Genomic DNA, 24,713 nt, shown 5'->3' with positions numbered 1-24,713 from the left:
ATTTAATTAAATTTGAGAAGGTATGCGAATTGAGTATTTAAATGTATGTATTTAAATGAATAGATTATATATATGTGATTTGAGAAATTGAATTATTGATCATTGAATGCTTAAATGATGAATTTGAATAGTTACCGAGTCTCGTTTGGACCGTATGAAGTTGTTAGATATGAGGGACATGTCACTAGGGTTACCGATTTGGTCGAGCTCTTGCATTTGTTGCGGACTCACCACAGCTCGTATGAGCTTACCGATATTTCAGCTCGTAAGAGCCTATTGTTTTCAGCTCGTTAGAGCTTACTGTTTCAGCTCATATGAGCTTACTGTCTAGCTTGTCAGAGCTTACTGTCTAGCTCGTCAGAGCTTACCGTTTCAGCTCAATAGAGCCTACTGTTTATTAGCTCAGGAGGAGTTTATCGATCATGGCTCAAAAGAGCGGAAAGGATAATGAATTGACGGATTACCGATAAATACACTTAGTGTGTATCACCCGAGTATCTATCAATATTCTACGAAGTTCAACGGGCATAATTATTGTTACTGATCATATGAATAAGTTATGTAATTATATGGATGAATTACTGTTGATATGTATAGGTTACTGTTGATACGGATAAATTTCTATTATTACTGATGAATTACAGGTTATACGAATAGGAACGAATTCATATAAATGTTATATGATTTACATGATTAATAAGTTATATGAAATACCTGATTTACATGGATTATTTGTTTTATGAATATATGAATTATAGGGACGACATGATATATTTAGCTATATGACTTGGATTGATTTTTATGATATATGATTTATAAGAATTGAGGAATGAATTTGGATGTTAAAGAATGTTATATGTTTGGTTTCATCTTTATGAATGGATGAATATATGGATGTGAAATGACTAACTTGCAAATGGTGATGTGAATAGGCTTTGTGGACAAATGAGTTGATTTTAATGCTTAATGTTAAATTGGTAAGTTTAACTCTATATTATACGGGCTTACTAAGCTTAATACTTATTTAGTTCATTTTCTTATGTCCTATAGATTTCGGAAGCTAGCTCGATTTCAGACGAGGTCGAAGATTTGCTATCACACTATCCAGACGATATTTGGTACTTTTGGACCTTATGTAAATAATGTAAATATGGCATGTATAAGTTAGTTTATGGGTTGAATTATATGGTCTTTTATGTTGGTGAATGTGGTATGAATTTTGAGGTTTGATCAAGCTATGTGATATGGCTTGAATTGGAAATGTTTGGTTTGGTATGGAAGCATTATGTGTTATGCTCATTTTGCAGTGATTTTGATAAATGATATTTTGGCATAAATGAGACATATGTGTGACCAAACGAAATGTCACTTTGGTATGTGTATACTTGTGAATTCAGTAAGATTTTGATTTGGTATAACAAGGCTTTGGTATGTTTTATAATGTATTGAAATGAGATGTGAACATATGTTTGGATATGAAATTGATATATGAAATTGACATTGAATTTGGTATGTTTGAGATGGTATTTAGTAAATGCTCAATGTTTTACTGTTCCGAACTGAATTAAAGGTCCTGTAATGCCCCTTACCTATTCCGGCAACGGTTACGAGATAGGGACGTTACAGTTTGTTTGTTTCTGTGGGATTACACACTGAGTTTACATAAACTCACCCTTTTTGTTTAATGTGCACAGGTAATCCCCAGACTTAGACGGATCGGTGCGACGGAAGACTCAGCGGTGACCACAGAAATTTTTGGACTTCATGGTTTTCAATTTACGTTTTATGATTTAATTATTATTGATTATTCAGGGTTGTAATTTAAGGACCCTCTGGGACTTTGGTTTTAAATTTTGGGTTTTTATTTATTTATTTTACTTTATGGATTTATACCTGCTGGTCGTAGGAAATTCGGTTTTCAAAAAGTTAAAGTAGTTTCTAAACGCATGATCACTTAGACTGTTTTATTAAAGCTTCCACAACGAGGAATGTTTCAAAACAAATGTTTTAAATGAATAAAGACGACTTCCTAAGTTCTAACAAAGGTTTACTAAAGATAATAACATAAAATGTTTTCAACGTAACAACGAGGTTTCAAAAACACTATTGTGTGACATTGCCAGATACGGCCATAACATCTAGGCTGAGTTTGGGGTGTTACACAATCCTAGAAATAGGATGACACAAATCTATTAGATTAGAGTCAAATCTAATAGGGGATCCATAGAGCGAATTAATACGATAATAGGAGTTCTATTTAGAAAGAAATTTCAATTAATCAACCTAGAATTAGTTGCTCTTATGCTCGAAAGATATATTAGCATAAATTAGGGATTAGGGATATCTACGGATCAAAGAAACTAAGAAAAGAAATTGCATAAATTAGATTGAGAATTATAGATGAAGTCTAGGTGGATTCTTACCTATGTATTGTTTTGTCACTTGGTTGATATTTGATTTTTTTGTGATTTATTTCTTTGATGCATTCATTAGTTAATTTTAGTTTTAATCAATCTTTTGAATTATTAGGTTAAATATTAGGAAACAATAATTACTAGTAATTGTAGTCCTCGAGGGAACGATATACGTGCTCACCATAAGTATTCCAAAAATTCACATAACGCGTTTGAATCAAAATTTTCATAGTTTGAATAATGGTTGAACCGATTAACTATCACTTCTCAATTTAATTGGTTGAATCTCAATTTTTAAGAAATGAAAGAATCCTTTCCCATGCATGGCAAGTAGGTTGGACAACAATGGGGGGTATTGGCATGCTAAAGTTGACCAAAAATTAAATAAAAAATATGGGAGTGAGGAGACTTAAACCTAAAACCTTTAGGAAACTTTTAAAGCTATTAACCACTAAGCCATATTTAATCCTTGTTCTTAATTTAACAAAAAAAAAATTAAAACATGGGATGTGACATTTGCTAAGGTTGGAAGCAAAATTGCACCATATAGAAAATAATGAGAGGGAAGTTTTTTTTTTCTACATCTAGAGTTATTATTATTATTTTGCTTTGTGATAATTTGTAGATTTTTATGTATTTTTCATTTATACTTTAATACATGAAAGAACCAAGCATGATGAGCTATTTTTAGACAAAAATATTTTAGGTTTTCTCCATGAACTTAATACTTGTCTTGAATTATACTTTACAAGTTTTGACATCAAACCCATAATTTTGTGAGCTTTTAAGCCTTTAGAGCATCCATCCTTTTATGCTTATATTATTTTTGGTTTTGAGTGTGTCAACTAGATTCGTTATTCTAGAACTTGTTTTTGTTATGCATGTCAAGACCACATTAATGATTTGATATGTTGATATGATAGAAGCACTTAGGGTTTAACTCACTTAACCTTTAAATAGCCTATCTATTTTACTGCCTACTAGTAAACCACTTTGAGCCTAATTCCTTTTTGTTCATTTATCACTCATTCATTTTAACCTTTTAAACCCCATTAATCATTGAATTACCCTTTTATTGCCCCTTTAGTCGAGATTTGATTTTGGTAAGTTGTCTAACCATGTTCGATTATATTCTTATTGCTGAATCTTTCTTTGTTTTGAAAAAAAAAAGGAAAAATTTTGTACTATCTTGTTCAATTGTGAAATCATTATTCATGTTATAAGTCTCATTATCTCATTTGCGAGCCTAAATCATTGTTATTCTTTGAAATTATTCATGTTATTAATTATCTATGTTAATTATTTGAAATTCAACATTTTATTGCTTTGGTTTGGCAACTCATCAATTCAACTCTCGACTGCAATCACCTTTCATACCCTTCCATACCTTTAACCTAAGCCCCATTACAACCTTTGTTAAGACCTCTCGATCTTTGTGTCATCTCATATTTGTAGTGGTGGAGATTTGATTCTTAAGCAAGCTTATGGTAATAACATTGCTTGTTTGACTATTGCTTGCATATTAATCAACCTTTAAACACTTTGAGTGCTTTAAGTGAATCTTAGTGAGGATGTTAACCTTGCTGAGTTTGAATTTCAAGTAATTATTAAGGTATGGGAGACTCCTATGTTTTATGAATTATTTTTTTTTGCTTGGATTGCTTATACTATTTGGTGTCATTTTAGTTTAAATTTCTAATGCATGATGATCTATAGATTGCCCTAAGACATGATCAATGAAAATAATAGGTGAAGGAATGTAACAACCCAATTTTCAGTGATGTCAGAAATAGTGGTTCGAGACCACCAAATCCGACAAGTGAGCTCGTATATTTTATTATTTAGTGTTTATAAGCCAAATGTGATTTTAGGAAGACATTTGAATTAGTGAATTGTGTTTTCGAAGAATTTATTAAGTTAAGTGGTTTTAAAAACAACGTATCAAGACATCGATTTCATAAACCGAGCCATAAATATTTTTATAAATATTTGCAGAGTATCATTAAGTTAGTATTAAAGTTTCGTTAGAAAATTTTAACGTTTTGATGGTTAATTAATTAAAAATGACTAAATTGAAAAAGGTGCAAAACTTGTTAATTAAAGAAATAATGATTAAATAGCTCAAGTGATAATTAAGGAAGGACTAAATGGAAAAAATAGCCCAAAGATGATGGATGAGGCGGCATTAGAAGGGAAAAATTAGGAAATTAGGTGAAACAAGGGTAAAATTGGAAATTTTGTAAAAATTAAACAAATAAACAAGTAATTAAAAGAGTTTCTAGCAATTTCTTCATAATTCTCAACCAAAAACACCATAGGAGAGTCTCCAAAAGCTGGTTTTTCATATTTTTACATCATGTGAGTTCAATTCTTGCTCTTTTCTTGAAATTTTTGTGTTTTTAAGACTTTACAATTAGGTCCAACTATCTATGTCATTAGTTTTTGATTTTATGGGTAATTTTGAAAGTTACCATTGATGATTGCTAGAGGTTTTTGATGAATTAACATGAATTTAGAGCTTTAATTTTATTATATGATGATTTTATCAAGTGATTTCCATAGAAATTAATTTTAGGACCAAATTGTGAAAAGATTAAATATTAGGGTTTGGTATTAAATTCTTCTTATCAAGGGCTGCATAATAGCCTAGAATATTTAGATAAATTGTTAATTGAGATAAAAAATAGCTCATTTGATGGATTAATTGGTGAGGAACTAAATTGCAAAAATTGTAAAAGTTGGGGTAATTGTGTAATTTCAAAAATTGAAGGGTACTAATTATGAAGTGAATTGGAACTGAAAGGATGATAATGAATAAATGATTTTATATTTTAGATCGAAACCCGTAGACCAACGAGAAAAAGAGAAATTAGCAAAATAGTCTTGAACTACTACAAAATTTATAAATTTACCCTAGGTAAGTTCGTATGGTTAAAGTTTAATAATTATATTGAATTGATGAATGATGCTATGTATTTAATATGTTGTTGAAAAATGGAATGTTGTTAAATTTATTATGTATTTAGTATATTATTAAATAAAAATGAAATATTGAAATATTATGATTTGAAATGAGCATCCGGCTAAAGTGAGATGCAGGATTAAGTACGATCGTTCTATGGCAAAGAAAGAATTGACGGCAATTTATCCAAGTAAACCGAGGTTTAGCATTTGTTGCGAACTTTTGTGTTTACTTTCTGTTTAGCTCTCATGAGCTCCAGTTAACTCATATGAGTTTCCGTTTAACCCTAATGGGTTTCAATTCAACTCTTTTGAGCTTCAGTTTAACCCCTATGGGTTTCCGTTCAGCTCTTATGAGCTTCCACTCAACCCTTATGGGTTTCCATTTAACACTTGTGTGCTTTTGTGCAGCCTTCGACTTCTGAATACGATGTACTCACATCCGTAAGTCGTTCTCCGATTTGGTAAGGGATGGTAAGTGACATATGAAATTAGTATAAGAAGTTTTAAAGTTATTGATAGAATTGATGTGAAATAAATGAATTCATAAATTGAAGTTGTGATTGACAGTAAATGTAATTTGAATGATTTACTTACTTGATTTGATTATAGTATGTTCAATGTTTGGTAAGATTTATGTTTAAAACAATCGAACTTACTAAGCTTCATTAAGCTTACTTGTTTTATTTAATGTCTTTGTATATTATTGTAAGGTCGGGGAAATCAGATCAACGTGTCAAGCCACACTATCTAACTCATTTCAGTAGCTTTTGCAACATGTATTAAGGTTTATATGGCATGTATAGGGTTGGATTGATTTTTAAGTAAATTTGGTTTGTACACATATTATAAACTATGTTTTGTTTATATTTCAAATCAACTTATATGAGTATAAATTAATTATACATGAGGTGTAACACCCCTAATTCGTGTCCGTCGTCAAAATAGGGTTACGAGGTATCACCGATCGAAACACAACATTCAATATTCATTTCTCAATCAAATAATCCAACATTAATAAATATCATTCAATCATACACATATTGTCCCTTTTAGAGGTCTACGGGACCTTAAACATACATTAGAGAAGGTTTGGGACTAAACTGATCACATATAAAAAATTTTGAAACTTGTAAAATTTTTCTAAGTAACAGAGGTCACACGGTCGAGTCACACGTCCATGTGCTCAGACCATGTGGCACAAAAATAGACTTGGTTTAAGCCACATTTCGCACCTTTAACATGCATACCTAAACCACATCATTTTGGCATCAATTTCACATCTAATAAGCAACCAAAAATGACCATTTCATGTACATTTCATACCATTGTATATCCATTTCTTTACTACTCATCAAATGTCCATAAACTAGCTCAAAGCATTCTAACTCCACATGATTCATCATTCACCACTTACTATCAATTGCATTTATCACATGCCTTAAATTCAACTAAATATCCAACCAAATCAGTCAATCTAAAACCAAACCAAGGCATACCAAAGTATCATTTCAAATTCATATTTAAACATACCATTTCTTAATCCACATTGCCACCACATTTGCATTCATAGTCAAGCCACAAATAACCAAACATATACATGTCACTTACGAAATGTCTATTGAGCTATTTGAATCATAATCAAACATACCAAGATATACCATTTCACAAGGAAATTTACATACCAAACTAATATGAACATAGCTTATACACATTAAACTTTACATCATTATTAAGCCAAATCTCATCGCTAAATACATATCAAACACATATGCATAAATAGCCAAAGGTCACTTATACACTTCATAAACCAACTAGAGGTGCTCATGGCCGGGTCGGGCCGGGCCCATAAAAAAATTTCGACCCGAGTCCTGTGCCCGGGCCCGGCTCGACACGAAATATGGGCCTGAAATTTTTCCCAGGCTCGGCCCGGGAAAAAAATCATAAGCCCGGGCCTGGCCCGGCCCGGCCCATTTTTTTAATAAATACCAAAAAATTATTTTAAAAATTAAAAAAAGTATTTTAAAAATATTTTAAAATTAAAAAAATTTTAAAAAGTATTTTAAAAATATTTTAAAATTAAAAAATAAAAAAAGTATTTTAAAAATATTTTAAAATTAAAAAAATTAAAAAATAAATATATTTATTATATCGGGCCGGGCAGGGCCGGGCCCGGGCCAAAAAAGTGGTGCCCGAGGCCCGACCCGTTTTCTAAACAGGCCTTGTTTTTTGCCCAAGCCCATATTTCGGGCCTATATTTTTACCCAAACCCTCCCATATTTCGGGCGGGCCGTCGGGCCGGGCCGGGCCGCCCGGCCCATGAGCACCTCTAAAACCAACTAGCCTATACATGTCACATAACCAAAATCACAAAGCTTTTGAAATACCGAAACGATAGTTGGATAGTGTGATGAAATCTCGGACGACTTCCAACCCGAGCAAGCCTCCGAAACACTATAAACATAGGAAAGAAAACAAAGTAAGCTATACAACTTAGTAAGCTCGTATGATAATATACTCAACTTATCAAATAACATATATTAAGTATTTACAAATTACAATGTTACTCATTTGCTTTCACTGTTATACCATGAATCCATACCATAGCTAACCAAGGGTGTCACAAGCTTATTCATTTCCATGTTCATATAGATCTAATATATTCTCACCAATTCATTCACATTTACATATGCATAAGCAATTTAAGATATCCCACATTCAATCCAATATTCATTACATATTCATAATCAATATAACCATATGGATTTCTCATAATTATCCACTTACTCACCATGTGAAATTCGATAACCTCAATAAGCATTGATATAAATCAAACACTTGCATAAAATCAAACCTTTCCATGTAATATACACGAGCTCACATCTATTTATCAATCTTCTTTCATTAATATACGTATAAGTATCGTACGTACCTGTACCACGTATTTCGTTTACACTTTTATTCTAGTATTGACTTTGCCCGTTGAACCATTCAGAATCGCTAAAGATGCTCAAAAATCTCGTATAATTCGCACAATGCCATATCCCATATATGGTCTTACATGCTATCATATATCGATGCCAATAGCCAGCTATGGTCTTACACGTAATCACATCTCAGTATCCTAAGCTATTCCTAATGTTCGTACGGGACTTTCGGAGGTCGTAACTTTGTCGATTCATGCTCGTACTCATGCAATCAACATTCAGTTCAATTCAACGATAAATGAACATTTAGAACACAATTTAAGAACATTATTTAACATACGAACTTACCTCGTTCGTTGAAACAACGAATTAGGTCGACTAATCCAATACGTAGTTTTTCTCCTATTTCTAGGTCCAAATCTTATTTTTCTTAATCTATATAATAACAAAATTTACTTATTTAATCACTAATTCACTCAATTTAACACAATTTACACATTAGGAAAATTTTACACTTTTCCCCTATACTTTCACATTTTTGCAATTTAGTCCTTATCACATAAAATCACAATTTCATGAAATTAAACACAAACCCAAGCTATCCAAGTTTTTATTATTGCCATAATAGCCCAAAATTTTCATTTATTCACACTTTTACCACACGATTTATCATTTTTCTCAATTTAGTCCAAAATTGACATTTTTACTCAAAATCACTTTACCAAACATGTAAAACTATCATCAAAATTTCATATTTCATCATCAAACATCAATTAACACATGTATTCAAAAATTTAAACTATCAAAATCTTTAATAGTTTCGAAATCGGAGGTACGGGTTAGCTAGATTACGAAGCAACGATCTCAAAAACGTAGAAATTATTAAAAACCAAGCAAAAACGACTTACCAAATAAAGCACAAAACTTGGCCAAATATTGAAGCTTCCATGGTTGTTCATCTTTCTCATTTTCGGTGGAAGATGATGAATAGAAAGATGAAATTTGGTTTTATTTTATTTATTATCATTATTTACCTTTTTACTAAATTAACCTTTAAAATTAATCAAATTTACACAAATTCCAAACCAAATATCATCCACTAACTTAAAATTGGATTAATTATCACATAATAACCTTTACTTTAATGTTCTATAGCTATTTGACACTTTTAGCTAATAGAACACAAGTTTTACGATTTACGCGATTTAATACTTTTTATCGAATTAACCACTCAAACGGTAAAATTTCTTTACAAAATTTTCAGACGAACATTCTATCATACTTTAAACATTAATAAAATAATAAAATAATTATTTTGACCTCAGATTGTCATCCCGAAACCACTATTTTGACTAACCCTAAAATCAGGCTGTTACATGAGGCATGCTAAAAATGGTTAGATAATGGTTAATTGATAAGTATATTGAAGTATGACTTGAATTGGCAAATTTAGTAAAGTATGCATATAATTGTATGTGGTTAATTTGGTAGGTTAGGTTATTTGAATATGTGACGATTTGTTAGATATAAAACTTGGTTTGGCTTGAATTGAAGGTGTCGTTATGGTTTGTGAATGTGCAAATGGTTGTGTCTAGGTTTATACCAAATTTTGGGTGAGAAAAGTAGCCATAAAATGACCTATTTTCGTCCACACGGACAGAGACACGGGCGTGTGTCTCAGCCGTGTGTGACACACAGCCATGCGCACGAGCGTGTGGTTTGGCCGTGTGTCCCTTACACCTAATTTTGAAAAAAATAGATTGTCCACACGGCCTAGCACACGGGTGTGTGGCTGGCCGTGTGACTCAAGTCAAAGAGTTACATGGGTATGGACACGGGCTAGGACACGAAAGTGTGCCTCACATCGAATGACCTCACGGCCTAAGACACAGGCATGTCATTTGCCGTGTGAACCACACGACTTGGCCACACGGGAGTGTGTCCCCTGTACCTAGGAAAATTTTTGAAATTTTGCGAAAACCTCTCTAAGTTTCCAATTTAGTCCCGATTTGTTTCTAACACATAAATTGGGTTTCGAGGGTCCATTTAAGAGACAATTTGATTGAGTATGATTGGTTTCAGATATAAATAGTAAATGCCATGAATTAACTTTATTTTTTCTGTAAACTTCGGTAATGCTCCGTAACCCTATTCCAACGACGGATATGGGTTAGGGGTGTTACAAGGAAAGTTAATTTGGATGTGAGTTGAGGACTCTGCTTGAGGACAAACAAATGCTTAGGTGTGGGGATATTTGATAAGTGTCAAAAGTAACATATTTTAGCCTCATTCTTAATGCAATTTTGGGTGATTCATGTGTGTTAATTGTGAATTATATACTCCTAATCTTTTATATTCACATTTTGATTCTTAATAGAGCACTTGGGAGCAATAGGAGTGAAAAACAGGTGGAAATCAAAACACTGGAGCATTCCGAAAGTTGCATATGGGCAACAGAGTTTCACACGGGCCAACCATATAGCCGTGTGAGTTATATGAACGTGTGTCTAGAGTGTGTGGATTTCGGGAACTGTGTACGCTAACAGTGAGAAGTTCCAATTTTTAGGTTTTTGGCACTTTAAGAAGACATAAATAAGGAAATAAAGAGGGGAGACAATATTCGTTATAGAATAGCACAAAAAACCCAAAAGAACACCATTAAAGTTGGTTTAAAAGCAATTCTTCATCAAGATTCAAGAATCCAAGCTGATTTCCAAGGGAGTTACCATGGGTTTCTTTTATTTTAGTAGTTATATTGTATTTTTGGTGTTTTTTCTTACAATTAGGAATTAATTCTCTTAATACTTAGGGGAGATGAGCCCTAGGATGGATTCTATTGTTTGATTTCTAGTTTTATATAAAATCTTAGTTATTTGTTTTCAATTATGAATGCTTAATTCTTCTTGGGTTGATAATTCTAGAGTATTAATCCATGTTTGATGTGCATAAGTTAGAGGTTGAATAGACCCTTCTTGTTATTAGGTATTGTATAATTAAATGGAGTTGCAAGCCATTCTAGAAATAGAACGACATAAATCTACCGGATTAGAGACAAATCTAATAGGGGGATCTATAGAGCGAATTAATGCGATAATATGGATTTTAAGCAGAAAGAAAATTTAATTAATCAACCTAAAATTAGTTGCTCTTATGCTCAAAATAGATATTAGAATAAATTAGGGATTTCTATGGATCAAAGAAATTAAGAAAAGAAATTGCATAAATTAGATTGAGAATAATAGATGAAGTCTAGGTGGATTCTTACCTATGTATTATTTTGTCACTTGATTGATATTTCATTGTTTTTGTGTTTTATTTCTTTGACGCGTTCGTTAGTTAATTTTAGTTTTAATCAATCTTTTGAATTATTAGGTTAAATAATAGGAAGACGATAATTACTAGTAATTGTAGTCCTCAAGGGAACAATATCTATGCTCATCATAACTATACTATTATTTGATAGGTGCACTTGCCTTAGTCGATTTAATAGTTAGTTTAGTGGACATCATTAACATTTTACCTTATCAAACATGTGCAAGTAGAAGTCTTCTTAGAACTTTCACAAATAATTGCAACTTTTTAGTCCATGCTTGTAATAAGGAACAAAATCTAATTTTTCAATATGTTAAAATCCAACATCAGTATGAGAAAGGAGGGAGGAGTTTCTAGATACACAACACAGGTCCGATCGGTTGCTTGCCGATTAAAATTTTCTACATTCTTAATCTCGAACTTTGTTATGTTGATCAGTACGGTTGTGTCAAGAAACAAAATTAAATGGCTATGAATTTAATAGACAGCTCAAGACAGAGTAATCATGTAACAACTTATTTTTAGTGGTACGGGAAACGGTGGTTTCGGAACCCCGTCCTCTAATGATCGAGTCTATAAATATTAATATTTAATAGTCATTGGTTCAATACAGTGTTATATGGAATTTTAGTTCAAAAAATTTGATTGATTAAAGAATTGATCATTGAAATCATAAAGGTAGTAAAAGTTGACCATTATGGATTTCTTTTTGCTAATGATAATATGTTAATCGATTAGAGACTAAAATGATAATTTAGCTATTTTTATAAATAGTGTCCTGTCAAGTGTTGACATTACCTATAAAAATGTTAATTTAATTAATAATTAGATTAGATATATATGTACCGTAACATAATGGATAGAGGGAAGAAAATTCATTTTTATTTCTTTCATCCTCTCCATCATCGTCTTTCTTCTTTGTTAAGCTAGAAAAACTATGTCAAGTTTTGTTCTCTTGCATGGTAAGCTAATTCGAGCCCATTTTGCTTGGATTTAATGTTTTTGAAATTGTTGTGTTCAATTTAGCTAACAATGATGTTTGCTTCTAGAACTGTTAAAGATTTCATGAGATTACCATTGTTGAATGCTTAAAATTGTGATGTTAAATGATTAGATTAGAAGAAAGGTTATGAAAAAGGATCACTTGGTAAAATGAAAATTTGTTAGTTTTGTATATCAAGACTAAAGTATAGACATTTTGAAACCTGTTTAAGATGTCTATAAATTTTTTTTATAAAAAGGGCTCGACTATTTAATGTGTTACATTTAAGGGAATCTAGAGTGATAGAATTGAACTGACTTATATGTTTAATAAGTTGAAGAATGATAATGGTTGATAAAAAATGAATTAAATTATGTTATAGATCAAGATTTGAATCCGCCGAGAGAAGATAACATAAAAGGAAAAGTTGTTGAGTAGATTCTATCATGATGTGTTATCATTCCGCTTGGTAAGTTCATACAATATGAACATTGTTTAACTTTGTTTTCTTTTGTTCTTTAATTGTATAATTGAAAATTTGGTAAGTCAAATTTGGTTTGTTAAGTATATAGAGAGGAGATACTAAATTATCATACAAAGGAATAAGAATGAGGTTACAAAATGAAAGCGTCCCGATGAACTTAGTAAAAGACTCATACACATGGTTACATGTTATTTCCTGACATTCCGAGATCTAATACTTGTTGTGGACTCGAAGATACATGTGGCACAATTTAGCCTGGATTGGCAATATGATTTCGTTTTAAAAGTTTAACCTAGACTGGTAACCTTACATGTATATATAGTTCTGGTCAGGCTTTCATTGTGTTGATAAAGGTTTAGCCTGAACTAAGTAACCTGACACATCTGTACATGATTAGCTTGGACGAGTCTCTGATGTGAAACGTACTATTGTTTTGAGTTCTTTTACAATATTCATCGGGTAAATATAAAACATGCGATGTAATGGCCCAAATTCAAAATTATCGGAATAGTGGTTTCGTAACCACAAATCCGATTTAAAGATAAATTTATTTTAATATTTTTGCATGAATATTGATATGATAGGAAAAATCGTATGAAAATATCGATAGAAAAATTTTACTGATTAAGTGGTTAGTTAGAAAAAGAAATTATTGAAGGAATTAGGTAAAAATAAGATATCGAGACTTCGATCTCGTAAAACGGAGTCAAAATATTTTTATAAATATTTATGAAGTGTTAGTAATATGGTATTAAAATTTCGTTAGAAAATATTAATGTTTGGGTAGTCAATTAAGTGAAAAGGATTAAATTGAAAAAAAATGTAAAAGTTACTAGAGGGATTAAATAGCTTAATTGTGAAATGAGGAGGGACATAAATTGCAAATAACCCCAAAAGGAAATATTTTGGGCGGCATACACTGAGAAAAATCAGGAGAATTGAAGAAATAAGGGTAAAATTGGAATATTACAAAATTTGCTTTAAAAGTTAGGACTAAAGTGGAATTATCTAGATTTCTCTTTAATTTTCTGCACTCTCATCAGCCAAAAACGTCCTAAGGGTTTCTTCAAGCTGGTTTTTCATAATTTTTGCACCAAGTGAGTTAATTCTTGCCTTTTTCTTGTAATTTTTGCGTTTCTAAGACTTTTATAACTAGGTCCTACTACTTAATTCATTAGTTTTTGATTTTATGAATGATATTGAAAGTTGATATGAATATGTGCTGGAAGTTTATGAGGAAATAGGATGAAATTGATGCTTTAATTTGTTTATGAGATGATTTTATTAGGTAATTCCAATAGAAATTGATTTGTAGGACCTAATTGTGAAAAAGTTTGGAATTAAAGTTTAGTGCTGAAATTCTGATTTCCAAAGATTATAAGGTAGTTTAAAGTGATATAATAAAGTGTTGATCGAGAAAAATCAGCTCAATTGAGAGGTTAATTGAGCAGGGATGAAAATCCATCGAAATTCCAAGTAATTCAACGAGATAAATATGAAAAAATAATAAGGAAATGGAAATCATGGAATTGATGAGCTCATCAATCATTTATCTTTGTAATGAATTTGCATGAGGTTGAGTTTGTATGTGATAGGTATATGTTTATGTGAATTGGATGTGTGCTTGTGTTATTAAATGATGGATGTATAAGTATGGTAAGTATAATTCCTGTTGCATGAACTTACTAAGCACAAAGTGCTTACCCTGTTTCTTTTTCCCCTGTTTGTAGAGTTAAGAGCTCGGAGGTCGGATTTGGCCGGAGACACATCACACTATCAATCTCGAGATCTCGGTACATAAAGGAACTTTATTTTGGAAATCAATGGCATGTATAAGCTAGTAAATTAGATGTTAATGTGAAATGAATGTATGGTTAGCCATTGGTATGGCTAACAAATTTTGGTTTTGGTATGTGATGAAATTATCTTATGAATATGATAAATCTATCTTGAAAAAAAAATCGGTAAAATCTGGTAATGCCTCATACTATATTTCGGCGACGAATACGGGTAGGGGGTATTACATGCGAGATGCGAAATTTTCGAATTAAGGAATGAATGGTAATATAAGACTTGACCAGGGATTTAAATAGCGGTCCGTTACCGAAATAGCGGCCGTTATATAGCGGTAGTGGCACCGTCCGAAACCGCTACTGCCGAAACCCGCTATACCCGCAATACACAATAAGTAATGTAAAATTCACGACCGCGATACCTGCAATGACCGCAATAGCATCCGTTATGTCCGCAACCACGATAAACGCAATGCGACCGAAAACGCGACCGCGACCGCAATTTAAATCCCTGGACTTGACTATTAAAATTGGAGTCCGCAACAGTGAAAGGTATGACAATGAATCAGATATGAAGAGTATTAACACATCATGTTGCGTACTAAATATGTTGTATGTGATAAAGTATACGCACTTACCTTGTTGACAAATTGTGTTGGTTAATAGGTAAACTATGTTTGCATATATAATTATCACATAATTATTGTGTGAGGTAAGTTAATTATTGAATTTTTATGAGCTTACTAAGTATTCTTATTACTTACGCCTAAGTTGTTTTTATCTTGTAGATTTTGAACTTTCAGAGCGAGTCGATTGGATCAGCAAAGAGTTTACATTAACCGCCCAAGTTGTAGTAGACTCTTGATTTTGTTTGATTCAAACTAAGTGACATGTATATAAACGTTTGATTATTTGTAAAGAAATATGTTAAATTTTGAAGGTGATTACTTTGGACTCTCATGATGTATGTAAATAAAATGAACTCAGATTATGTTACGCATTATAAGTTTTGTGGGACCTATTGCAATGTGGGTATCCGCGAACCAGTGTGCTATTTAGGTATCTGCAGTAAATTACTAAATGAAATGTTTGCCTTAATTTTCATAATAAGTGTGTCCATTGGAAAATCCGCACTTTATCCATCTGCAATTCAATACACAATTGGACAAGCCACAGGATCAGTCAATCACTTATTAGTTCCTAGCACGGTCCGCCATGTATGTATGAAATAGACGTATGTTATGTGAGCCTCGTGTGATAACATTCTGTAGCTTAGATCCGACGATCAGATCAGGCCAGGAGTGTTACAAATCAAGTTAAGAATCGAGTTCCCGGAAGCTTCGATTACTCTTGTAGACATCTATACCGCTAAGATGCAATGATTGGCAATGCTAAGAATCTAGGTAATCATCATCACCATCTTGGCTGACCCTTTAATCTTCATGCTATGCAAGGGTATCTTTATTTATCAGTTTATGCTTATTTTTTACAGGAATGGCGGATCCATTAAAGCCCTGCTGCGGATATCACGTGAACTACGATCACGTATGGTGTGGGATCAAAGCAATCATCAACAAAACCGAAGTATTTGGAGCTTCGTGCAAAAACCCGTCTATGTTTGTAAGCTGGGATGGAGTTCATTACACTCACGCTGCAAATTAATATGTTGCAGATCGTACACTCAACGGCTCATTATCAGACCCTGCAATTCCTATTACTCTAGCATGTCATAAGCAGTAAGTAAAAGAATCTTTTGATCTCAAATGTATTGAAATCTCCATTTTGATGTATGGAAAGATCTGTTACGTGCAAATTGATCTCAAATGTCACATTAAAAAGACTTTAATGAGAAGTTTTAATAATGTTGGGGACCAATATAAATTATTGAAGCTTACGTGGAATGTCATCATTTGCAAATGAGTTCCTTCATTTTTCATATAACTTCACCGATAGACAATTTCTTTGGTAAAATTACCGTGAATCAAATTGCATTTCACCCCATTTACTCAAAAATAGGTAAATTAATCTTTGTATGCTAAATAAAAAAGTAAACTGATTTTTTTTTAAAAGTTCATCTATTTTTACTGTTAAAAATTAGCATGAATAACGAAATTATCAAACAATTGCATATGACGTACCATGTGAACTTCATACGAATAAAGATTAATTTTTAACAAAAATACCAATTTACTTCTTAATCTAATGTACATGAATTGATTTTTTTTATTTTTTTAAATAAAAAAAGTAAAATGCAATTCAGCTCTTAATACAAGAGTCTCCATAGTACTTTCACCTAATTTCTTTCTACATATTTTTTGGTTATATGTCCGACACGAGCATCTTCAAGTGGAATCGAGTGCAATGGCTACCCTAACATACTAACGAAGAAACATACAGAGCTTTAAGTAACAAAAATAGATATCAGATTGTCAATCTTTCATTGCTAAGCCAATACATGATAATCAGGGTTCAGATTCACATGTTTTAAACGCCAAATTCTAATTTAATATACACATTTTTATACACAAATCTCATTGCCTATGCCCATCTGGCAATGGAACCACCTTGTGAAACGGTACCGTCCTTTGCGGCAAAGCTCCGTCTTCTTCATCGTCATCGAATTCCAATAGATACCTACAAACGATTGGAAAAGGGTATCATGCATTTCAGTAACAGACAACAGGTAAAACAATTCCGGGTTCTTTTAAATAAAAGGCCATGGAAAATGTTACTTACTCATCAGATTTCCTCTGGAAAGAAATCGTATGGTGGAGAGTACCCCCGCGAATATGCACAAAGAAGATTGTTAGTCAGTTTATAAAGGAGAGGAGATGATCAAAACGTGTATATTATGTACTGAATGATGACAGTGGTGACCAGAATAGTCACCTTTCGAGGTGTACTAATGACAGTTGCTTTATAGAGTGCAGTTGTTCCCGGATAAACAGCCAAAACATTTCTCCCTGCAGGGAATTCTTGAGTACCAGAAGGATCATGTCGTTTCGGAAATGGTATGATGCAAGATGCAGGCAGCTTGTATTTCCTGAAATCGCAATAACCGGAAAAAAAGAATGACATCTTCAAGATCAACTAATTTCAGCTATGCAAATAATTGAAAAATAAAAGCTACCAATGAACATTGATTCTTAAAACTGACTGCATAAAAGAAATTGAGCCATCGATATAGGTATTCTTGTGATTACAGTTAAACCACGATAGAGTCCTCCGGACCGGTCAATATAAGCATGATAAAGAACAAAGTATAAAAAGCTTACTTTTGGACACCGCCCTCTTCATCATCACCTGGTTCCTCATCAAGAACTTCGAATCTGGATATGGAGATTCAGCTTAAAAACAAGAATAAAGAAGACCCTGGATGGGATTTTCGTACAAGCTAAAACGAAACATCCTATATGAACCGTACTTACTCTTTTGTTTTCTCATCAAAATTGATCACTTTTACGACAAACCACTCATCCTTCTCGGCATCTGAGGTGACTCTCGCAGCTACCTGAGTACAAAAGCAAAGGTAAATTGGGTCTACAAAAAATATCAAAGATTGTGATAGAGCTACACAGAAAACTATGCTCTACAAGCTTACCTGTTCGTCTTTGAGACTAAGACAAGCCTCAATATGACTCCGCATAGAAGGAGAAAGGCGAGAGATATCTGAATCAGATTTCATTCTTCTCCTTTTCTGGTCACTACCATCTGCAATATTTGATGTCAGTAACATAAACAGGAAGTTCAGATACCCTCATTCTAGTATGTGAAATCTAGAGATGAAATTGACTTTGTTTTACGCATGTCATATATTCAATTTTCTAGCTTTGAAAGAAGAGAAAGATGATTGACACTTGATTGCTTCAACTAATTGCCGAGTCTTTATTTGATTTTAACCATCATGATATAATTCTGTACACTCATATCAACTTGAGAACTCTTTAGTAATCAGCCAAGCAATTCCGTGTTTCACTAAACAAGGTTTCACGGAGAAAATCAAACTGCAGAAAATTAGTCTTATCTTAACATACTCTTTTTTTTTTCTGGTAACATCGTAACATACTCTTTGATTACAACATAACTAAAATGAACATTAGTGGTGGATAACACGCACCCATTTTTCTTCGCTGTTGTCCTGGTGCTCCGGATGGAAGGAAAGTGTCAAGTTTACTTACTAAGGAATTGGAAATCCTGTATCGAAGACAAAACATCAGGAATTCAAGAACAAGAGAATACAGTAATGAGAATCAAACCAGAAAGTTCATCACTAAATACAAAGAAGATGGTAGAAGACTTTATTAGAGATAACGGACATACACTACTTCTCGCTCTGAAAGATCTTTAGCTTGAATATACAAACTTTTTAGCCTTGACAATGAAGAATCACCGGGTTTCTCAACTACCTCAGGAGCTGCATTGATATACCGAAGTTCAAAATTTAGCACACACTCTCAGTAATATATATTCCCCGAAATTCAAAATAATGCATCCAATAGTTCCCCGATATAGCTTTTAAACCGTAATGACTATGATCTCAAAGCTCCATCTACAATACTTCTAAAATACTCCAAGAAACTACAGATCAAATTTAAACCTTATTGAGTTGACAACAATATTTTTCATTTACAGTCCTTTTCCGATTTCATACAATTAGTTGTTATTTTGTAGAATATTCCGATTTCTGACCTCTTTCATGCAAATATTCTCTATTAAAGCAATCAAAACATTATGGGAGAATTGATATCAGGAGCAAATTTATGATACGATAATATCAAAAGCTTACCTGAAGCAACTAAACGTATATTCCGAGGCTCACCGGTTATAAGGTAATATTATACATGAAGCATTGAACATTATTCTATATAAAAAAAGTGAAACCACTACAAGCTGAAAACCACAAAATTTCCTTCTCCATGAAAATGAAGCTCCATAAGCAACTAATCCAGCTAAATCGCGTGTTTTTCGATCAAAAAGGCGAAATCTTTACACCGAAATTACATCAAAACTTGCTACCTTTAAAGTTTAAAGCACAATTTAGATTCGAACATATAAGTATAGCTAAGTTTTAAACCAAGTCACACCAGTTAAACTACAAATAGAAACTATTCCTCTCCTATTTGATCAAATTTTAACCTCTTTTAAAACCAAACCCACCTAAAAAGAAACATAACTAAAAAACCCCAAAGAACCAAAAAAAAACCTTAAAACCATTGAATAACATCGTGTTTTGATAATATAGAACAAACCCATTAATCTAAAGAACAATATAAATAAACCCAGATCATAAAATTTGAAGCTAAAGGACAAAAAAATTTAAAAAGAAGTTGAGAAAATTTACTGGCTTGAAGCTTTTTATGAAGCTTATTGATTTCAACAAGCACCTCTTCTTGATCTTTCCTTAATCGATCGAGTTCCCTTGAGTTGTCCATGATTGAAGCAATGTCCGGCGACGACATCGTTTAACGTTTCTTATCTCCGTCGTCGGAGATACAATGTTTGTTTTTACCAGATTATTTTCCAGCTAGATTTTTTTTTTCACTTCATTCAATCGTTAGTTTGATCAAAAGGTTTTTACTTTTTTTTTTATTATTTTCAAATAAAGTTTGAATTAAAAATTAATACTATTATAAAAAAATTAAAAATAAATAAATAAAGTTTGGGGAACCTTTTAAAAATTGTTTTAATATTGAAATATATAATTAAAATTTAAAAGAGAGGGAAAGAAAATGAAGAAAAAGAAAAGGAAAATCGGTGGATAAGTTTTGATTTTTCTTTTTTGTTTTCACTTATGTTTTTAGTTTTGTCTCTCTGTTATTAACACGTGGAAGAATTACAAGTCAATTTACATTTATTTTCCTTTTCGCCAATATTTTTATTGCCACGCGTTAGACTCAAATGCCACTTTTTACATATTTGGTCCTCCGGTGTAAATTAAACTTTGCACTTGGGACCTAAAATTAGGTTAAAATACCTGTGAGATCCCTGTAATATACTGACTAGATTAAATTAGTCCCTCTATTACTAAATGAATCAATTTAGTCTTTATATTATTAAAAATAATCAAATAAGTTCAAATTATAATAGAGTTAACATTTACATTAAAAAAATATCTTGAAGATTATTTTTTTCAATTGCAATTTAATTTTAAACAAATTATTTCATTTACGGAACTATAAAAACGTAAATAATAGTAACTATGTTAAATAGTAAATGATATTTTTTAAATAATAAATGTTAACTCTATTTTAATTTAATTTTATTTAATTTTTTAATAGTATAAGGACTAAAATAATCTATTTAATAGTAAAGGGACTGATTTGATAAGTCCCTAATTTGATCACCCTTAAAATTATATTTTTTTTGCCCAAAATTCAGAATCACTTGGGCCAAGTAACCAAATTATCTAAGCTAAATAATTTGTTTTACCCTTCTTAATCAATTAACTGAATAACTCAATCGAAATAATTTAGATAAGTCAGGTTGATTTTTAATTATTATTGTGGCAGTTGTGTGAGCAATCTTTATCTTGTGTTTGTTGTTCTTAGCATTGAGTAAGCTACATATAACTTGCTTTATTTAGTTTTAACAATCTTTTGAAATAAAATCTTTAGATTGTAATCTTTACTGATATTTTGAATGTATGATAGTCCGTTTTGGAGATCAATTCATTTGAAACAACATAAACATATTTTGATTTGATCAAACAATCAAATTCCCTAAAATAAGGAGATTGGATTGTATCTCTATTATCTCCTCAGTATTTTGGACTTTATTAGTATACAACATATGCAAAAAAAAATGTACCAATACAATCCAAAAAATGTACCCTAAGTACCGAAAACTCAGTTTTAATCATGTACCAATACAAGCCTCACTTGTTTCATAATTTTGGATACTAATCTCAAAAGTCTCGGCACTTAGGATTTGAATACCGATATCCACTATGAGTTTTCGGTATGTAGGTATGGGGTACCGATACCTCATGCAAAAAATGTAGAAAAAGAGACTAATTCAAGACTTCCAAACATGCTCCTTAATACACTAAACATACATGACATGCAACCAAAATCATTCTGTAACGGCCCGATAGTCAGGGGTGTCGAAAAGTGCATTCCTGAGACTCCGTTCCATTAAATCAGACTCGTAAATATTTATTAAAAATATTTAAGAAGCTAGTTGTGTAGTTAATTAAGTTTTGGTTAAGTAAAATTGCATAAATTAAGAGTAATTAGGTATAAGGACTAAATTGTATATAGGGTGAAAGTTGAATTATAAATTAAAAAAATTAAAGAGACTAAAGAAGCAATTATGCTATTGTACTTTAATGAGGCCGCATAAGGTAAAATATTTATATATTTAATATATATATATTATAATAAAATAAGTTTGCTTACTATTTAAGTGTATATATATTATAATAATAAAAAACTAATGTATAATAAAATAAAATAAGTAAATGAATTAAAAAAAATAGAAAGCCAAAGCCAAACGAAAACAGAAAGGAAAGAAAGAAAAAGAAAAAAGAGAAAGAAAGACGTAAGGTTTAGGGATTTTTAGGGTTCAAAGCTCAATTGGATAGTCAATTTAGTCCTTTTTCTTGTAATTTTTATGTTTTTGGAATCCTTGTATTAAGTACTATCCGACCTATGTCAAAATTTTAGAAATTATTGAGTTTTTAAATGCTGTTAATGTTGAATAATTTTAGTTTTAGGGATTAACTTGATAGATTTTTAAGCTAGAAATAGAAAAAGGATTAAATTGTAGAATAAATTGAAAATTTTGAGTAATAGGGACTAAATTGTGAAAAATTTGAAATTTAGGGATTTTAGTTAAAAAATGGAGTTAAATTTAGTTTAAAGTGAAATTTGTATGAAAATATAAGATTAATTGTGAAGAATAAAAATTAATATCGGTTTAGGGACTAAATTGAAAATTAGGCAAATATTGAGTAAATTTTGAAATATTCAATATGAAATTGAATTGTGTTGTATTGATGAATTTTAATTGTTTTAATTCATAGCTAATGTTGTACTGGAATCTTCAACTAAAAAGGGGAAAGATAAAGTTGACGTGAAATAGCTCGAAATTCTTAGTTTGTATTTCTATAATCCGAACCTACTTGTTAATTGTTGTATTTTAAATTAATGTATATGGTAGGTGGTTAAGGTGAGTATATGACACTTTGATTATTGAATTGATTTAAAGTTGATTGAATTGGATTGAATTGATATATATATGTGCAAATATGATATTGGATAATTGCTGTATTTGGAAAGTGAATTGGGACCCTATTAATTGTATCGGGCTGAGTCGGATATATATGGCATGCCATAGGATTGGAAGAGTTCAAGGATTTCTTCGACTTCGAGTCGATGAGATACCGGGTGCCAATTTACTTCGGTTTAACCAATAAGACACTGGGTGCCAAATTTATATAGCGTTGGGCGCAATTATTACTTCAGATTATCCGATGAAGCACTGAGTGCCAAACTAGTGTGTTGGTGGGATCCGTGTATTCGTTTGAGTTCGAGTCTTGTTAATAGGGGTAATTAAATAAAACGGTACTATGATTGATATTGGATGATATTGTACATGAATTGAAAATGGGATAGTGAATTGAAACATGAAAATGATATGCATGAATTATGTATTCATGAATTGGATATTGTTATTGTTTCAAATGATATGTGGATCAAATTGTGAAAAGCTATTATATAGCAAGTGATGAGAATTGAATAAGAATATGTTATAAAATGATGTTTTTATGTTTTGAGTATTGAATGGTTAATGTTATTGTATAAATAAATGTGGTTTTAAATATTCAATTGTGTCTATTATATTGTTTTGTCTTTAAATATTCGGATTATAGAAATACCGTTGAGTTTTACTCAGCGTACGATTTTGTTTTCCGCGCGCAGCTTAGGTACTTCAATTTTGATCGCCGATTCAGCATCCAACAACAATCCAGAACTCAAATGTGGTGATGTCTATCTTTTGTGTCAGCATGTACCTAAGGTATCTAAATAATAGTTACTTTGTGGATTAAATGTAAATGAGGTTATAAATTTAATATTGGTTTGGTATATACATATAAAGATGTGTTTGTTTTTGAAGCTTTATTATGCCATGTTAAGTTGATGTTTAAGTGTTCATAAACTAGGCAAAATGGATTAAATTAGGTATGTTTATAATTTGGATTTGAATGATGTTTGATAATGTAATTTGATGATATAATTGTGGTACCAATGAGGGTACATTGGTTAAGCACCTAGGATGATTGTTTTAACGTGATTTGAATGTGTTTTATTGTGTTTTGAATTGGTTAAACGAATGATTTTTGAATTGTTTAGTATCCAAGCCTACAGGGAATGGTAAACTTGTTGTTTAAGGTAAATTTTGAGTCCACACGGCCAAACACACGGGTGCGTGATTGGGCCACACAGCTAGCACACGGGCGTGCGAGGCCATTTCGAAAGGGTACACGGCCTGGCACACATGCATAAGGATTGGTCGTGTAACCCAAGTCAGAGAGTTACACGAGCACGGACACGGGCTGGGACATGGTCGTATGTCCCAATTTCAAATGTCCACACGACCTAAGACACGGGAGTGTCTCTTGGCAGTGTGAGTCACACGACCGTGTGAACCTTGCAGCTTTGAAAATTTTTAGTATTTTTCGAAAAAAAATTTGAGTTATTGAATTAGTCCCAACTTGTTTCTAACATGTATTTTGGGCCTCGAGGGCTCAAATAAGGGACAGTGTGTATGAGTTTAATTAATTTCTGGCCTGAATATTATATGATACGAAATGTTTGAAATTTATGTATGTTTGATCGG

At 31.9% G+C, this 24,713-nt stretch overlaps 1 protein-coding gene and 1 long non-coding RNA gene across 2 annotated transcripts; one reads left to right on the top strand and one right to left on the bottom strand.

The window, feature by feature from the left end:
* Positions 1-15,955: 15,955 nt before the first annotated feature.
* LOC107926459 (uncharacterized) lies at positions 15,956-16,705 on the top strand. Its single transcript, XR_001692203.2, has 2 exons — positions 15,956-16,276; positions 16,366-16,705. It is a non-coding gene; the product is annotated as an uncharacterized lncRNA (long non-coding RNA).
* Positions 16,706-17,279: 574 nt separating this feature from the next.
* Positions 17,280-20,690, bottom strand: LOC107926397 (SAGA-associated factor 29 homolog A). Its single transcript, XM_016857245.2, has 9 exons — positions 20,215-20,690; positions 19,194-19,287; positions 18,991-19,067; positions 18,475-18,584; positions 18,302-18,384; positions 18,149-18,202; positions 17,763-17,916; positions 17,610-17,623; positions 17,280-17,507 (listed from the first exon to the last, which is right to left on the bottom strand). The coding sequence occupies exons 1-9, from the start codon at positions 20,330-20,332 to the stop codon at positions 17,405-17,407; spliced, it is 807 nt and encodes a 268-aa protein (XP_016712734.1). The 5' UTR covers positions 20,333-20,690; the 3' UTR covers positions 17,280-17,404.
* Between the last annotated feature and the right edge of the window lie 4,023 nt (positions 20,691-24,713).

This window comes from Gossypium hirsutum, chromosome D07 (assembly GCF_007990345.1).
Source record: "Gossypium hirsutum isolate 1008001.06 chromosome D07, Gossypium_hirsutum_v2.1, whole genome shotgun sequence".
NCBI classification, from domain to species: domain Eukaryota; kingdom Viridiplantae; phylum Streptophyta; class Magnoliopsida; order Malvales; family Malvaceae; genus Gossypium; species Gossypium hirsutum.
This window is presented reverse-complemented; position numbering and strand designations above follow the sequence as displayed.

Excerpts from the sequence above, each read along its gene's own strand:
- LOC107926397 (XM_016857245.2), bottom strand. The coding sequence starts at position 20,332 with ATGTCGTCGCCGGACATTGCTTCAATCATGGACAACTCAAGGGAACTC. Across the intron at positions 18,385-18,474 it reads TTAGTCTCAAAGACGAACAG|GTAGCTGCGAGAGTCACCTC; the intron begins GTAAGCTTGTAG and ends TTTTGTACTCAG. Across the intron at positions 18,203-18,301 it reads TTTGATGAGAAAACAAAAGA|ATTCGAAGTTCTTGATGAGG; the intron begins GTAAGTACGGTT and ends CTCCATATCCAG.